The sequence below is a fragment of the Zingiber officinale genome, chromosome 5A, assembly GCF_018446385.1.
Source record: "Zingiber officinale cultivar Zhangliang chromosome 5A, Zo_v1.1, whole genome shotgun sequence".
NCBI lineage: Eukaryota > Viridiplantae > Streptophyta > Magnoliopsida > Zingiberales > Zingiberaceae > Zingiber > Zingiber officinale.
In genome coordinates, this window is record NC_055994.1 from 107,667,600 (window position 1) to 107,684,234 (window position 16,635).

Below are 16,635 nucleotides of genomic sequence, written 5' to 3' on the forward strand. Positions count from 1 at the left end.
ACTCCTGACTGTGGTTCGGTTGCCCGATATTCCAGCTTGAGCGGACTACTATGCCTTGGGTATGATTGCCGGTTGGGAGATAGTCGACGATACCGAGCATTATTCATCCTCTAGTTTTTCAAAGCGAAACAATCCTCCGTGTAATGAGTCCCTGACATATGATATGTACACCACCTTCTTGGGATTTCCTATGGCATCCCCACATGCTATACTGCTTGAGGTATGAGTTCAGGCTGACGGTGAGGAGGAGGATCTGCACGAGGTCCCCAAGGTGGATGAACAGGAGTTGTGGATCGGTCATTAGTTGGAGTTGGAATAGGTACAACATTCTCCTTCTTGCGAGCGACTTGAGCCTCTTCAACTTTAATAAATTCAGTAGCTCGCTCAATTAATAAATCAAAATTAATTGGAGGATTTCGTATTAGGTTCTTGAAGAAATCATTGTCATTGAGCCCTTGAGAGTAAGCACTCACTAAAATTTCAGTAGTGGCATTAGGAACATCAATGACTACTTGATTAAACCTTTTAATATAGGCTCTGATGCTTTCCTTAGGCTCCTGTTTAATAGAGAAGAGACTCCAAGGAGTTTTATGATACTTTCTATTGCTGGAAAAATGATGAAGAAACACTTTGTGGAAGTCCTTGAAGCGCCGAATAGAATTTTCTGATAATTTTTTGAACCATCTTTGAGCCGCTCCTCCAAGAGTAGTAAGAAACATCTGACACTCAACCCCATCAAAAAACTGTTGTAGTAGAGCCACACTCTCAAATTTATAAAGATGATCTTCCGGATCAGTAGTTCCAGAGTACTCTCCGATATTTAGATTTTGATAATGTTTTGGCAGTGGATCGTCAAGAATCCTTTGAGAAAATGGGGTAACAATTCTCTCAGGGGATCTATCACTGATCACCATCTTCCCCTAACGTTTCTCTTTCACCGGTGCTTCACCGAAAGAATCTTGGAGCACCGGTCTTCATCCTCCTTGCTCTATAGGTGTATGGAAAAAAGCTCGAGGGTGTCGAGTAGGAGAACCAAAAGAAGGGGTTATGTAAGCAAGATCCTCTTCTTCCATACCTCTATTTTTTCGATGATCAGTGGTCAAAATTGCAAGATTTATAGATACGAGCAAGGTACCTCCCGTATTCATTTGTTGTTGTTGTTGTAACGCCTTTTGCACTCTTGCACTGATGAGCCTCTCCAATTCCTCTTGAGTTAAAGTAATAGTCGTCAGTTTTCCAGCGTCCTCCATCACCTAGTCTCAGATTCAGGTGAACATTCCCACAGATGACGTCAAATTTGATCCTATTTGAGATCGTAACGAGATGAAGAGCTAGGGACGACAGATGATGACTCTGGAGGAAAGATAGGCGACGACTCTGGGGAAGGCGAGTAATAATGGATCTGAGAAAACCAGAGCAGATCCCAAAGAAATCCAATCAAATAGTACCTTTTAGCAACGAGAATAACAAGTTTAAGCTAGATGGAGAAACCCAAACCTGACCCAAGGAGGACTTCGGCGAATCAGAACACCGTGATGGCGCAAACCACAGCTCAATGTTCCGGCGGATGCTATCGCCTCCTACGCACTACGAAACCAACCAACAAAACGTCAGTGACCTAAGACTGGGGTGGGAATCCCTGCCTAGGCCTTCTGACACTCAAATCAATCTCTTCTGTTCCAGGTGGAAAGAAGAAGAAGTACAGTAAACTGAAATGGAACTAGGGTTTCAGTGGTGGTGTTGCGCGTGTCTGGCCAATGGAGAAGATTCCCTTTTTTTATACCACCTCATATAACCTCCGTGGTCATGAGGTGGACCTTGGTTTATTAGAGTTTGTTATAAGATGATGTAAGTACCTGCAATAATAGTTTAAGGAATCTTTTTCGTACCCCAGATGTACCTTCTTTGTCATCTAGCACACTTACAGAAGTTTCTAGAAGCCGTTTCCCGTCAAATTGCCATATGATTGTATATTATTCATACATCACCTATATTTAGTTGTAATACTCCTTACTGGCTATGCTTATGAGATTTAATAAATGTGAGTGTCTTTATGCCCGACCAGATTTTCCCAGGCCGATCTTATACTAATAGCTTTATAAAGGTGCGTGTACTTGATATACCCGCCCGGGATTGTATTTCCGAGCATATTATGCCTATGTCTTGTTGGTGCGGGAAGCATCCGACGATCGAACCTATGTTTTGATTTTGTCAAAGGGTTCAAATTTAAGGTATTTTGTTTACTAATATGTTGAATGAGCGTTGCAGAAAAAGTCCTAAGTATACTTAGGCAAAAGTCCTAGCTGCGGTTAGGCAAGTGGAAAACCCTAGGGGGCAGTAACCCTAGGTCATAGGGGGTGGTAACTCTATGTGGAAAGCCTTGGTGGGTCGAGGTCTTCGAGCAAAAATCCTAGGGGCGGTAATCCTAAGTTGAAATCCTGGTGTCGCGAACCGGGTGGAAGACTGGACTGGTCGTGGATCGGACGTCCAACATGAAGACCGGAAGACTCGAGCGCTGAGCAAAAGTCCAGTTGGTTTAGAGGACCGAACTGGCAAAAGGTAAACTCTCCTGAGTGGAGTAGGTAAGAGCGCGTTCCCGTGAAGAGGGAATAGTAGGTGTCGGTTAGACCTAGGATTTCCGGTCAAAATTTCGAAGTTAGAATCGGATAGTCCGGAGACTGTCAAACCTTTCATATTCATACTACTATTATGTGTGCTGACGTTTGTTTTGTAGGATGAATTATTGTTGTTGTGGACTAACACATCTTGCAGGGACAAAAGAGCACAATTAGCATCGGATGAACAGTACCGAGGCGCCTCCATGGAGCTTGGAGGCGCCTCGGGTGCAAAGGAGCAGAGTTTACGCGTAACAGAGCTGGAGGCACCTCGGACGGAGTTGGAGGTGCCTTGGACGGCTTGGAGGCGCCTTCAAGGTTGATGGAGGCGCCTCCAAGAGGATCAACGAAGAAGTTTTCAACGCTGATCCACGCGGCTGACTTGGTAGGTTTGAGGCGCCTTGAATGAGCTTTGAGGCGCCTCCAGCAGGCTTTATAAGGGGTCTCGAACAACAACCTTAAAACAACAATTCTCAAGTGATCCTACTACAACGTGCTGCTAACGAGACGCTCCGACCAAGCTACGACAAGTCCCTGACAACCCGGAACTTCATTTTCTCTAAATTCTGTTGTTGGTATAGCTTTATTATTTCAGTTTTGTAATACTTATCTGTACTTTGCGATCTGATAGTGAATTGCCCAAAGTAAACGCTCAATGAGCGTGGGCCTTGGAGTAGGAGTCACCCAAGGCTCCGAACCAAGTAGAAATACTTGGGTCGTTTTGTGTGTTTGTTTTTAATTTATTATGCTGCTTAACTCTCGTCGAGTTTTTCGATCACGAAAAGGTTGAAAGCCACGAGCGCTATTCACCCCCCCTTTTGCACTGTCTCGATCCAACATGTCTGACCGGATGTTTCCAAGCCGAGTCCCTCCTGACCGTCTCGGTTTGTATGTCTGCTCGATCATCCGAGATTACATTATCGAACGAGTTATGTGTATGCTCGATTGGGCTTCTACTACCGAGCGTATTGTGCTTATGTCTGACCGGTTGCTTCCAAGCCGGGTCCCTTCTGACAACCTTGGTTCGTATGTCTGCTTGATCGCCCGAAATTACATTATTGAATGAGTTATGTGCATGCTCGACCGGGATTCTATTATTGGGCGTAAATGCTTACATTGTGTTGATGCCCGCTCGGGCTTTACCTATTGAGTCATGTTGGGCCTTACGATATGCAATCGATCTTCGCTTGACTGATTATAGAGATTGCTTAGGGATATACACCTTTAAGCTTAGCAGGGCTTTGCTTGCTAAGCGTTCCTAGGTTCATTGACCCTCTGTTATTTTAATTTGGCCGGTACTTTATGCTCGATCAAACTTCTACCGCCGGGCGTATCTGAACGCGCTAATCCTTTGTATGTTTTAGTTCAGTCGGGCTTATACACTCGACCAAACTTATATTCTCGGTTGATATTTCATGCTCGATCGAGGCTCCCCTATTGGGCATAAGTGTGCTTGCTAATACTTCACCTATTTGGGTTCGTTCGACACTATATGCTCGGCCGAGCTTTGTCTGCCGAATATACCTACTTACATTGTGTGCTCCGTTAGTTTTATCCCAGCCGGTCCTATATTTCCGACCGGGATTTGCTTATTAAGCGCATTCATCTTATCCGAGCCTCCCTACTTCTTCCCTCTTCTCCTTATATCCCCTTTCACATTATTACATGGGATCCACTCCTTATAACCCGTATCACATACCTTCCTAATGATCCTTCTAGACTTCTTAGAAGTCTTAGTCATGCTAGTTTCATTAAGATCAACACTAGGAATGACCTCCCATGCAATCTTGATCTGACTCTTAGACCTAAGATTTATTCCATAGTTATATGGAATCCTATGATATGATGACATACTCTACTTAGACTTTAATTTGTATCCCAAACCCTTCTTATCATTAGATTTGTTATGTTTTCCTAATCTTAGGTTTTGCTGCTTTGGCCTACTAACCTCAGTTGTTATTTTTCTTAGGGTCTTCTCCAATTAATTAAGTCTTGATCTCAAAACTTGATTTTCATTTTCTAAGTTTTCAATCCTTGATTTCTCATTTCTAGTTTGGATCTTTTTCTTTGAAGGCAATGCCCAAACTTCTTTGGGTTGTTACTTAGATTACTCTCTACCTTCTTATTTTTAGGTCAGGTAACTCTATTATGGTATACTCTAGAATTGTATTTAGATTTATCAAATTTTCTAGTTTCATAATAATTAGAACTAAAATCATAATATTTAATTTTATCATGCTTCTTATCATGAAATAAATAAATTCCATTAAACAATGATAGCTTGGATTTTACCCAAGAAGCTCCTCCTAAGCTTGAGCTTTCTCTCTTGTCCTTACTTGGGTCCCTCTCCTTTAAACATTGGTTTCAAGTAATATTCTTGTTGTTTAAATGAGAAGCATACTATGTGCTCCTTGTTCTTCCATACTGAGGATCTGACTTTATTTGGCTTCTCTTTTACTTTGGGTGCCACTAAAACCTTCTTCTTGGTTAATTTTAGAGTCTTGCTCTTACAATCTCCTTTCTTCCTGCATTCAAAATATATGATGTGATCTTTATATTTATTGCATGAAATTGATATGCATTCCATGCTAGTAGGGGTAACACAAGCTTCCTCCTCATAAGAACATGATGTCGAGGGTTCCTCTTGTTGGAACGTCCGAAGCCAAGCTCGCTAGACGGGATCTACTTCACAATCAGCTCACCAGCCTAGGACTTGGGGAAGACGAGATAATTGCGCATCTGCACTCGAGAATCAAAGAGATCATCACCGGACTGTCGAATCTGAGAAAAGGTAAGTAACCGAGATTCGCTAAGGTACGCTTTAAATTATTTTTCGAGAAATTCAAAATGGGCATCACTAGTAGATGCCTTTTACATTTCGAAAGATTTAGAAAAAATTACACTAGAAGAATTTTTCTCGACATTTGAAGTGCACGAATCAAGATGTGTAGGTATGAAGGAGCCCAAGAACAATGTCGCCCTCAAAGCATCGAGAGACAAACCTGAGTCGGAATCTTCTCTCGACAACGAGGAAATGGTAATGATGGTAAGACAGTTTAAAAATCTTTGTAAATCTAGAACTACTAACCATCCGTAGGGCAGAAAGAAAAGGATCATCCGCTGCTACCACTGCGACGAAGAAGGGCACGTCAAGGACAACTGCCCCAAGCTGAGGAACAAGGACAAGGATAAAGGTAAAAAGCCTGTCCAAAAGCGCAAGGTCCTAAAGGCGACGTGGGACGATATGTCATCCGAATAGGAAGTCGAGGCATTCTCCGAACTCGCATTAATGGCGAGTCATCAAGACGACGACTGCGATTCAAGCTCTTCCGAGATGAGCATCGAGAGCATCGATGAAGGGGGAGCTACGTCGGAAGAAAGGAGCAGTTCAGGGGGAGACACGGACAACGAGATCGACAAGATAAGTGAGGTACTATCTCTTCCTCCCGATAAACTTTTTAAGTTTATTAAGTTCCTAACTAAAGACTGCTGCAAGTTAGAAAAAGAAATTAAGAATTTAAAAATAATATTAGCTAAACCCTGCCCTTTATAAGAATTAGATAAAGTTAAATTAGAAAACGAGAAATTGAAATCAGAAAATGAAAATATGAAAATTCAAGTAGATAACTTGAAAAATCGTGCATGCTTATCTAATACAAATTTTAGAAAGTTTAATAATTTAAATTGGTATTATAGATATCATCAGGGACAAATTAGGAATATTTGAAGAAAATATGTCCCTAAGAAATTTTTGGTTAATCCAGTAGGCTGGAACCTATATTGGGTTCCTAAATCTTAATTAGCCTAAATTTTAATCAAAATTAGCGCTTTCAGCGAGAAAATTAAACAGTAAATTTCTTTATGAGGCTTTGTCTAAGGAAGTGGTTGTTACTATAATAACCAAGAAGGCCTGGTGCCTCGCCACGACCTGGAAGCCAAAATACTGAAATTAAATGTTTAATTAACTTTCTGGTAAAGCATTAAAATTAAAATTTAATAATGCTTTAAAAAATCTTTTAAACATTTTTTAAAATTGTTTTACTTATATTTTTTTTAAAAACTAAAATTGCCTAAGTTAAAAGGTCTTCTGAAATTAGAAATTTATGCTTAGAAATTTCTTTTGCAAATTTTTTTTAAGTCAGAATTTTTTCCTTCCTAAAAGTTTTTTTAAATTAGAACATTTTTTTTTACTTAGAACATTTTTTTTTTGCTTAAGTTACAAAATTCGTCTGAAAGTTATAAATTGTTTCGTAATTTTTTTTTAAGTTAGAAACATTTTTTTTCAAAAATTATCTAACTTAGAGTTTTTTTTCAACTTAGAATTTTTTAAGAAAGTTAGAAACTTTTTTTTTAACTCTTAGATTTTTTTTCAGAACCCCATTTTTTTGTGATCAAAGGGGGAGAAGGAAAAATATAAGTCTAGGGGGAAGTAGACAATTTTCTATCTTTTTATACTTAATTGCAAATTTAGTTAATTTATTTTTATGTATATTTTTACCCTAGTTTAACTTGGGTTGCTCACGTCAAAAAGGGGGAGATTGTTGGAACCCCAATGTTATTTTGGCGTGAACAACAAGTTAAGGTAACTCCTGTGTGTTTTTAACCTTGTGTCTAAGTGTGCAGGAGCTTAGGAGCATAGGTTGTTGAGGGGAAGACACAGCTAGCGAGAAGGACGACACACGGTGTGTCCGAGGGACGAGGCGCTATGGAAGAGTACACCGGTGGACGAGAAGGAAGCGTGTGGTGGTTTCGAGAGACGAGAAGCCGGAGCGGAAGACTGCTCGAGGAGCAAGAGACGCAGCTAGCGAGAAGGTCGACACGGGGTGCGACTGAGGGACGAAGATTGCGGATGAGTACGCTGGCGAACGAGAAGGAACCACGCGGCGATTCCGAGGGACGAGAAGCCGGAGGGAAGCTTGCTCGAGAAGACCGGAAGTTGGGTTCGGGTGAGCCCTATTCCGGATGGCAGAAATCATCCAAGTGATCGGAAGACTCGGTCTGAGGCGAACGGAGCCGGAGCAGAAGACCCGGGATGGAAAAAGTCAATGGGGTTGACTTTTCTAGCTGGGGCGCCCAGACCCCTTCCGGGCGCTCGGAGTTGACTTTTTCACAGGATCGAGTTTTGACTCGATCTAAATGTTGGGGGATAAAGTTTATCCCTCCTAGGGCGCCCAGAACCCTCAGGGCGCCCCGACCAAGGCTATAAATATAGCCTTGGTCCAGAAGCTTTTTCAACAATTAGAACTCAAACAATTCTTTCAACATTTGTGTACTTCATCTGTAGTTTAGCTTCTTTTTGTGTGCTTCATCGTTGTACGAGGCTTCTCCGCTTGAAGGAGTTTTTAGTGCAATCATCTTCCTTGGATTAACAACCTCCCCGGTTGTAACCAAGTCAATCCCGGTGTGCCTCATCTTTTTCTGATTTATTTTTTGCAATTACTTTTATGCAAGTGTTAGTTTAGGAGTTTGAGAAAGGTTTTACGTTTTATTTTCAGGCTATTCAACCCCCCTTCTAGCCGACCACCGCGATCCAACACCTCTCGTTCCTCTGCCAATGATCTAACCTCTCTCTCAATCCTTGAGGTAGAGGTTTCTTCATTTTCCATCTCGAATATTGAGTATCTCTCAACCTTCGAGTCATCTTATGCTTGAGTCAATGAGCCTCCCTCCTTGGGCTCATCCTCCTTTTGTGTCGATAATGGATCTTCATGGAGCTAGGTTAATTAAGTTGCTCTATAGATCACTTGCATCTTTATATTCAACTAATTGCCACAAAATATCGTTGGGTATCAAATTGATTAAAATTTTGATTACCTTATCTTAAGCCTCATATCCCATGACTTATTCTTTAGTCCATTTTCTCTTCTAAAGAGATTTTCTCTTTTTTATCTTTTAGAGCTTCAAATATTTCATTAAAGTGAACCTGTCATGCTCTGAGGGTATACTTGTCCGTCAAACCGGACGGTACCCCCTAGTGACAATATGAGAAATATGATATCGAACTCAGATCAAGTAAATTAAACATTTACAAAATAAACAAGTGCTAAATTTTTTAAATACCAATGCATGTATGAATGCATGAACATGTGAACATACTAACTGACACTCAACATTCGATATAGAAAGAAAACTATAAATATAAGTAGCAAAAAAAATACACCAAGCAACCCAACAGAAATCTAAACTCGAGTGGGATGGACAGCCAGGACCTATGAGTGCCACGACACATCCTCTACTTGCTAACCTGAAAATAGAGAAAAAAACATGGGGTAGTGAGTATAAAATACTCAACGGGTATAAGAAGATAGTGCATGATCAATATAGTGTATGGAGATTAAAGGATATAGTCTTAGGTAATAATACTTACTATAAAAGTAAGAATACCGACATAAAATCATCTATTAAATAAAACATAACCGATAATGTAACCCTTCACTGACCTGCTCCACCAGGTATAGAAAATAAATCGGGAGTACATATAGTACATTCAAATCTGCATGAGCAAATATATGATTGACATATAATAAGCTTATAACAAGCACTGACTGCAGGAGAAGAGCTCTACCATGGATGGTCCCATGGGCAGTCAAGGTAAATAATTAGTCACTATCCGTAAGAGAACGCTCTACCATGAATGGCCCCTTGGGCAGATAGGATGAGGTAATTATTTAGCTCCCCTATTACTAACTGTAGGAGAACGCTCTACCACGAATGGTCCCATGGGCAGTTAGGGTATGTAACTCATCATTGTCTGGGGAGAATGCTCTACTAGGGATGCCCCCGTGGGTAGACAGGGTATATACCAATGGTCACTAATGACTCTCTCAACTACGAATGAGAGACAGTAATCGTTAGGATATAACAACATAACGATAAGAAGAAAATGTATAATCACATCCGATATAACACTTTATAGCCACACCTTGGTCTAACCTCACTAGCGCATAGGCATGAGCCTAAATACAACAAGTGTCTAGTAGGGTACTTGACATCCTATACTATAGTATAATTTGAATAACAATAAGCGCAAGCTCAAATCATCAACTACAGGTCTAGTAGGATACTCAACATCCTATACTATGGTATGGTGATATCATACATATATAAAAAAATTAAGCATGAAAATCATGAGACTGTATAGATATAAAATTGATCATCTATAAGATCAAGCAATAAAAGGTCAAGCTCAAGAAATAACATAGAGTAGATATCAAGGTAAAATAACTACTACCCAATCAAGGTAAATAATAAAATTATACACCGAGGTCAAAGATCTAAAGGAGACAAGTAGGAACTACCCATATCATTATAGATCGTCCTAATTATCTTCAAGTCCAAGGTCTGTCTTGAGCTTGAATCCTATAAGTATAGGAATGAAGCCGATCTAAGTACTAGAATAATCCCACTAATTAAACCATTATCAATTTGGTTAGTAGTTCAATTAACTAATAAGTTAGTTAATCAATATTAATCCTACAAGTATGGAACATCGGAGGTGCCTTTGTCAAACGCCGAGAGTGCGGCTTCCAAGGCATCGCACGACAGCTGAGAGGGGCGGGGCCTTCGGCATGCATTAGCTCGACAAAATCAGAGCTTCACCGGTGTGAGGGAGCGAAGCTGGGGCGTCCGTAGCCAAAGGGGTCATGGTGGAGGGTAGGGGTGGAGGTTGTGGTTGGCCGGCGAGAAGCGGTGAATGCGCGAGGCGGCGACACGCGACGTGGGTGTGGGAGGTAGCTTCATGTTCACGAATAGGAGAAAATGAATTAAAACTTAGGTTAAATGAGTAAAACCTAAGTTTATATTTCAATCAACTTCGAGTATTCAAAACAGGATTTAGAAAAGCCTAACTCATTTATGCTCATAAAATATCTAAACATTCATTTTAAAATTTCAAAAAATCCAAAAAAAATCTAATAAATTTTATATATTCCATATTAATTATCATTTATTTTGTTATTATTTTATTCAATAGATTTAATTATGTCAATTTTAATAGTTTTACATTCCTATTATCTCCGATATTGAAACCCAATTTCAACCTTATTTAATTAAGGTTATATATTCCATATATTACATAACCAATCTTCTATGTTCATTTGGAAGAAAATTTCCATCCTTGACTTCTACTGAGTAAATCCTCCTAATCCGAATAGCGGTGGAACTTGAATATCATATCCAAATTCATTTTTGGGATCCATTCGAATCACTTGGTGACTAGTCTAATAATACCACTTGTTGGTATCAGAGGACTTAAATTCACAATTCTTTCTTCTTCCCTCTTGCGCTAGACTCTTTAGCGGTGAATCCAATCATGAGTCAATTGGGCTCTAATACCAATTGTTGAGACCGGCTACCTCGCAAGAGGGAGTGAATAGTGATTCACTCTGTTCATTCGATTTCGTTCATTGTGCTCATCTACAAAGAGTTTATACACAACAAAAATATAAGTCAAATACAAATCCAAATTTTTTACATGGTTCGAATTCCTTGATTTTTATTCCATGACCTAGAGTCCTAACAATAACATCACTATCTTTGTTTTTTTCGGGGGCATTCCGAATGTGAAGAAACCTCTTACAAGACTATTCTTACAAGAAAATATAAATAAAATACAAAGATAAAGATAAAAATGAATACAATGTAAATAAATAAGTTACACATGAACTCTTTGCATTGCTTGTTGTTGAATGATTGGATTACCTCTTGAAGGTCTGGAAATGCAACAGAACTCTCCTCCAAAACTTTCAAGAACTGACATCGAAATCCTTCATGAAATTTTCTCTTATAGGCTTCAAGTCGTGGTTACTTTTTTCTTATCAGTTGACTACATGCACCTATCAGTCAATTGTTTTCTTTGAATTTGACTATTCCATCTACAAAATGGCTCTTTCTAGCTCAACTTTGACTACTACAATCAACTGTTCACTACCATTAGTCGACTATTGACGTATCAGTCGAGTACCACAACTAAGTTTAAAATATTCTATTCACTACAATATACTATAAGTCGACTACTCAAATTCATTAGTCGATTGATATACAATAAATCCCCTTGGACCCCTCAAACACCAAACTCAGGGTTCAAGGGTTCATCAATCGATTTCTAGTCCAAAGTAGTTGATTGATACCTTTGATTCAGCCTTACCAAGGCTGAATTCTCATTTTGCCTAATGTTAAATTGGCCTCAATCTATCAAAACTTTCTTTGCCTAGTATCCGGTTAATTTTGATCTGGTGGGACTTCATTTACCTAGTATCTAATCAACCTTAACCTGCTAAAAGTTCATTGTTATCTAGCATCAAGTCAACCTTGACCTATTAGGACTTTCCATCTCATGCCAAACATCCGATCCTCCATAACCTATTAGAACTTCTACCATTTTCAAGTGTTCGATCAACCTTAAAGTACTTGGATTTCATGTTTTATGCCAAGTATTTGATCCTCCATGACCTACTTGATTTTTGCTTTTGCCAACTCCTTATTGGACTTCCAACCGCCAAGTGTTCGATCAATTATGCTCCATTTAGACTTCTATATTATCAATTTAGTCAACCTTGACCCATTTAACATTTCACTCAACCATTAAAATATTAAACACCAAACCTTCAACTTGAGCTTGGCCAACCTTGACTAGAAGTCGATTGTACCAACAAATCTCAATAGCTTTCTCACACTCTTTTGATCTTATCTATGCTAAAGTTTCAGAATTCTAAAATAAATTAAATAAACCTTTGCTTGTCCTTAAGTAAAAATCCACAATCTAGACTTCTATGGTGAAATAGTGTATCATAATTCCTAGTGAGTCAGTCTAATCCTATCAAATAATTTTATTGGTAAGTAAGATAAAAAATCATTTGAGTGTGACCTAAGAAATAACTCTCTATGTTCAGTTCAATTAGTGGCCTAAAATTTTTAAGTGTCAATCTTCAAGCCTAGTCAAGTCGCCATCTAACTTTGTTCCTCATGCTTTTGGCTATAGACACTTGCCATACGCATGATTCATCCCTCTCATACTATATAAGATCTCAAAGCATTACTTAAAATCAAGAGAAACATAACATTTATTTTCCTAGTAACCTAACTCGATCTCAAAGGGGTAAATTATTAGTTTCCACTTATGACAACTATTTTCTATCCCTTATTCTAGTTTTTTTTTGAATGATGCTTGTATGATGTAGCACTATGATCTTGCACTAAAACAAAAACATCTATAGGAATTTTGAATTTTCCAAATGAGTTGTCATGATCTGAGAATCTCAGTAACTAAAATATAGTTGAGAGTTCACCTTAGAAACATGGTTACTAGTCCAGTTCTATGAATCATGACTATTTTTAGAGTTATCTACTATCAAAATTAGGCAAAGTGTATAAAGATCCTAAAATAAGGCCAACACTCAAACTCTTACAATAAAAACATTGCTCACTTCATACTAGCATGGATAGGAAAAGATAGATCACTAAACATACTAGAACCATAAGTCACAATAACCACATAAAATCTAGAATAAGCGTGCTAGCATTTTTTACATTAAAGAACAAATAATCATGATGTGATGCATGATGTAACTAGAAAAATTTTATTATACAAAAAGAAATATGATAAAAATTAATTTAAAATCCAACATATACACATTAGTTCACCTCTAGACTTAAATATTTCATTGTCCTAATGAAAATAAGAAATAGAATATAGAGGAAGTTTTAAAGTAAAAAAAGTTATCAAGTGATGACCTCTAAATGATTGAGACATTCATATACTATAAATACTTCTTTATCTAGGATTGACATTCCTCCACAACCCTTATCCTATAAAAATAAGATAATTCAAGAAAAACTATGTAGAGAGTTTGAAAGAAAAGACGCTAAAAAGAAACTAAAAAATTAAATGAAAATAAGAAAGAACTTGTGTTGTCTTCCAAGAAGCATTTATTTTATGTCATTAGCTCAACCCCTTATTAGGCTTCTCTAAATCGGGCTCTAGCTGAAGTAGAATACTTCCAGTCTTTTCTTCTAATTGCCCATTTTATTATGAAGAGAGTTGTCGTTATGAGATTAATGTAGTGTAGCATTGCTCTTTCCATCTTAGTCTACTTGAAAGTTCTTTCCACAGGTCGAAGATGGTTCAGATTGAGCTTCCAATTTTTGGCCTCATGAAAACCTGCATACCCACAGGAAAAGCATACCTCCCACAAGTATATTATATATGATAGAATTAGAACCATATTAAATTTAACGAAGCATGTATAAAAAATTGAATCACATCCAATAAAATCAATTACAAGTATTTCTATGAAGTTTTCTAAAAGCTCACAGAAATACTAACCTTGCATTTTTGAGAGGTACTTGAAAGTTCTTAACAAGTGGATGAGACTTCTTCTAGATCAAATGAGGGTTCTGGCTCTAGCTTAGATGGTAGTGCAACTAAAAGTGATGATTCTTGGGGCTCTACCATCTCTATATAAGTCTTTATACTTTTATCCATAACTTTTTCAATTCTTGTCACTCTCATAGTATCAAGGGGTTGTGGGAACAAAAGAAGTGATTCTTTAGATACTACTTCCACAATACAACTCCCTACACTTCCTTCCAAAATATTAACATCATTGCATGCATTAAAGAATATACCAATATTAATATCATTAGTAGGAGAATCAACAACTTGACTTATAGTCTTCAAATTATCATTCTCGACACACTTATCATCAAAAAAATTCTATTTCACTGTAACAACCTTTAACCCCAAAAGGTAAGTCCAAAAATTTGTAATCAATTACATCATCATCACAATCATCATTAGAAAAATCTACATTTTTAAGTACATCAACAAATTTGCATTCAACTAAATTATTACCACATAATTTGCCAAAATCTTTATAGTTATTGACCCCCACTAGCCTTTATGGAAAAGGAATCCTTAGTGGAGATCTTGGGAAGCATCAATCAGTCTTTTCCCCAAATTCTCTTTGAGTTTATGGCGGAGGTCTAAATTTCTTGTCCAGTATTTGTGTGATCAACCATTGAGGAAAAGGTAGCCATGGCCTATAGACACTTACTATAGTGTTGGAGTTGAATTTTTGTGGGCCTCCTTTGTTCTTCTCCTCATTTCTATATAGATCTTTCTTTAGAAGTTTTTCAAAATTCTTGTCACTTCTCAACTTGATAACATTACATTCTACACTGGACTTTTTTGTTCTTTTCGATTTCTCATTCTGTGATTTGATGAAATTTCTATGAGTTGATGAAGTTTCATCTTTGTTCACGGGTGGTCGTACAAACTCTTGTGTGACAGTTGTTATTGCATCCTTGGCTTGCACATCAGGAATTATCGGGGGAAGATTCCATCCAATTTTTGTTTGGCCATTCTTAGATATTCAATATCACTTGATCAATTAAGGTGCATACTTCATCCAAACTTTTGTTCATCAAAGAACCTCCAACAGACGAATTCAATAGTGACTTATTCGAGAAGAAAATCCCCATGTATAATATGTGTACTATCATCCATCTTTCCAAACCATGGTGGGGGCACTATCTTAGTAAACTCTTAAATCTGCCCAATGTTTCAAATAATGATTCTCTATCTTCCTGAATAAAATTTGTGATTTTGTTCATCATATATATCATTCTTTTTGGAGGGAAATAATGATTCAGAAATTGCTGCTCTAATTATTTCTAACTTGTTATACTTTGAGGATGGAGAGAATAAAACTAAGTCCTTACTTTATCCTTGATACCAAAAGGAAATATCATCAATTGAATGACATCTGCTGAGATTCCCTCACAGTTCACCATGTTACAAAGTTCTAGGAATGTCTCAAGGTGTAGATAAGGGTTCTCTGAAATTTTTCCTCCAAATTTGTAACCTTATATCATGAAAACTATTACTGGGCCTATTTAGAAATTTGCTACTTCAATGTGAGGTTGCACAATGGGAGACATATTCTTATAGAAATGGGTGTGAAAAATTCTCTTAAGGTTTGCTTGACATGTTAGTGCTCATTCTATCTAAAAAAAATTATAAGAAAAAAAATTAAAATATATAATTAAAAATAAGAAAGAAAATGCATAATGAAAAATAAGAAAGAAAATGCAAAAAAAAAGGAAAATAAAAATGTATAAGGTAACTCAACTAATCAACTAATGTTAATTAGAAATAGTCCTCAACAACACTGCCAAAAATTTATTTGTACAATCTACAAGTGCACGATTATCATCAAGTAATAAAAATATCAATCTCATAGGGATTGTTGATTAAAACTAGTTGATTTCATACGGTAAATTATCTATACAATCAGAAGGTGGGTTGGTTATGAATGCTTAAGGAGAGAGAAGAGAGAGAGAGAGTGAGTGCAAGTGAGCAAAGAGGAAGGTGAGAAATTGAATTGGTGGATGATATATTCTAGGATTTCAGTTTCATTATGATGCTAGTTAATGTATAGTTCGGATTCTCTGTCTCGAAATAACTCTATCCCTGTGTCCCTTTGCCGATCTGACGGTTATGACATCCTTAAGATGTGTGAATTATCCTCATGATGTGCAAGGCATCCTTGAGATATAATCTGACCCGTTAGATCGGTAAGGGAACACGAGGACAGAGGTATTTCAGAACAGAGGATCCGAACTCAAATAATGTTCCTATACATTGTTCATTTATCTAACTCCATACTTACATTCTTGTAGGGCTTCTAACCAAAGTTTGACACAACCCGTGAAGATCACACCAGAGAATTTACCCAAGTTCTAACACCATTAAGTAAAGAACTAACTCTAGAAAGTTTGGTTAAAAGGATACACTAGGCCCCCTGTCATAGAATCGCTAGAGTTATTCGATTTACTTCCTAACAATAGATTAATGAAATTAAGTAGAAGAGATTACCTAGAAAGTCAGGTTAAAGGGTTACCCTCTATCACAGGGCCCTTCGGTCATACAATCGCTAGATTACGCAAGTCACTTCCTAACATTAATTTGGGGAAAATTCCTCAAACTATTATTAACTTCCCTTGTAGAGAATTGATTCAT

The 16,635-nt window shown here is 37.8% G+C and overlaps 1 protein-coding gene and 1 non-coding gene across 2 annotated transcripts; one reads left to right on the forward strand and one right to left on the reverse strand.

Annotated features, from left to right (window-relative positions):
* Positions 1–206: 206 nt before the first annotated feature.
* LOC121979885 lies at positions 207–914 on the reverse strand. The gene has a single exon (XM_042531866.1). The coding sequence runs from the start codon at positions 912–914 to the stop codon at positions 207–209; it is 708 nt and encodes a 235-aa protein (XP_042387800.1).
* Positions 915–15,126: 14,212 nt separating this feature from the next.
* Positions 15,127–15,232, forward strand: LOC121983545. The gene has a single exon (XR_006112587.1). It is a non-coding gene; the product is annotated as a small nucleolar RNA R71 (small nucleolar RNA).
* The last annotated feature ends 1,403 nt before the right edge of the window (positions 15,233–16,635 follow it).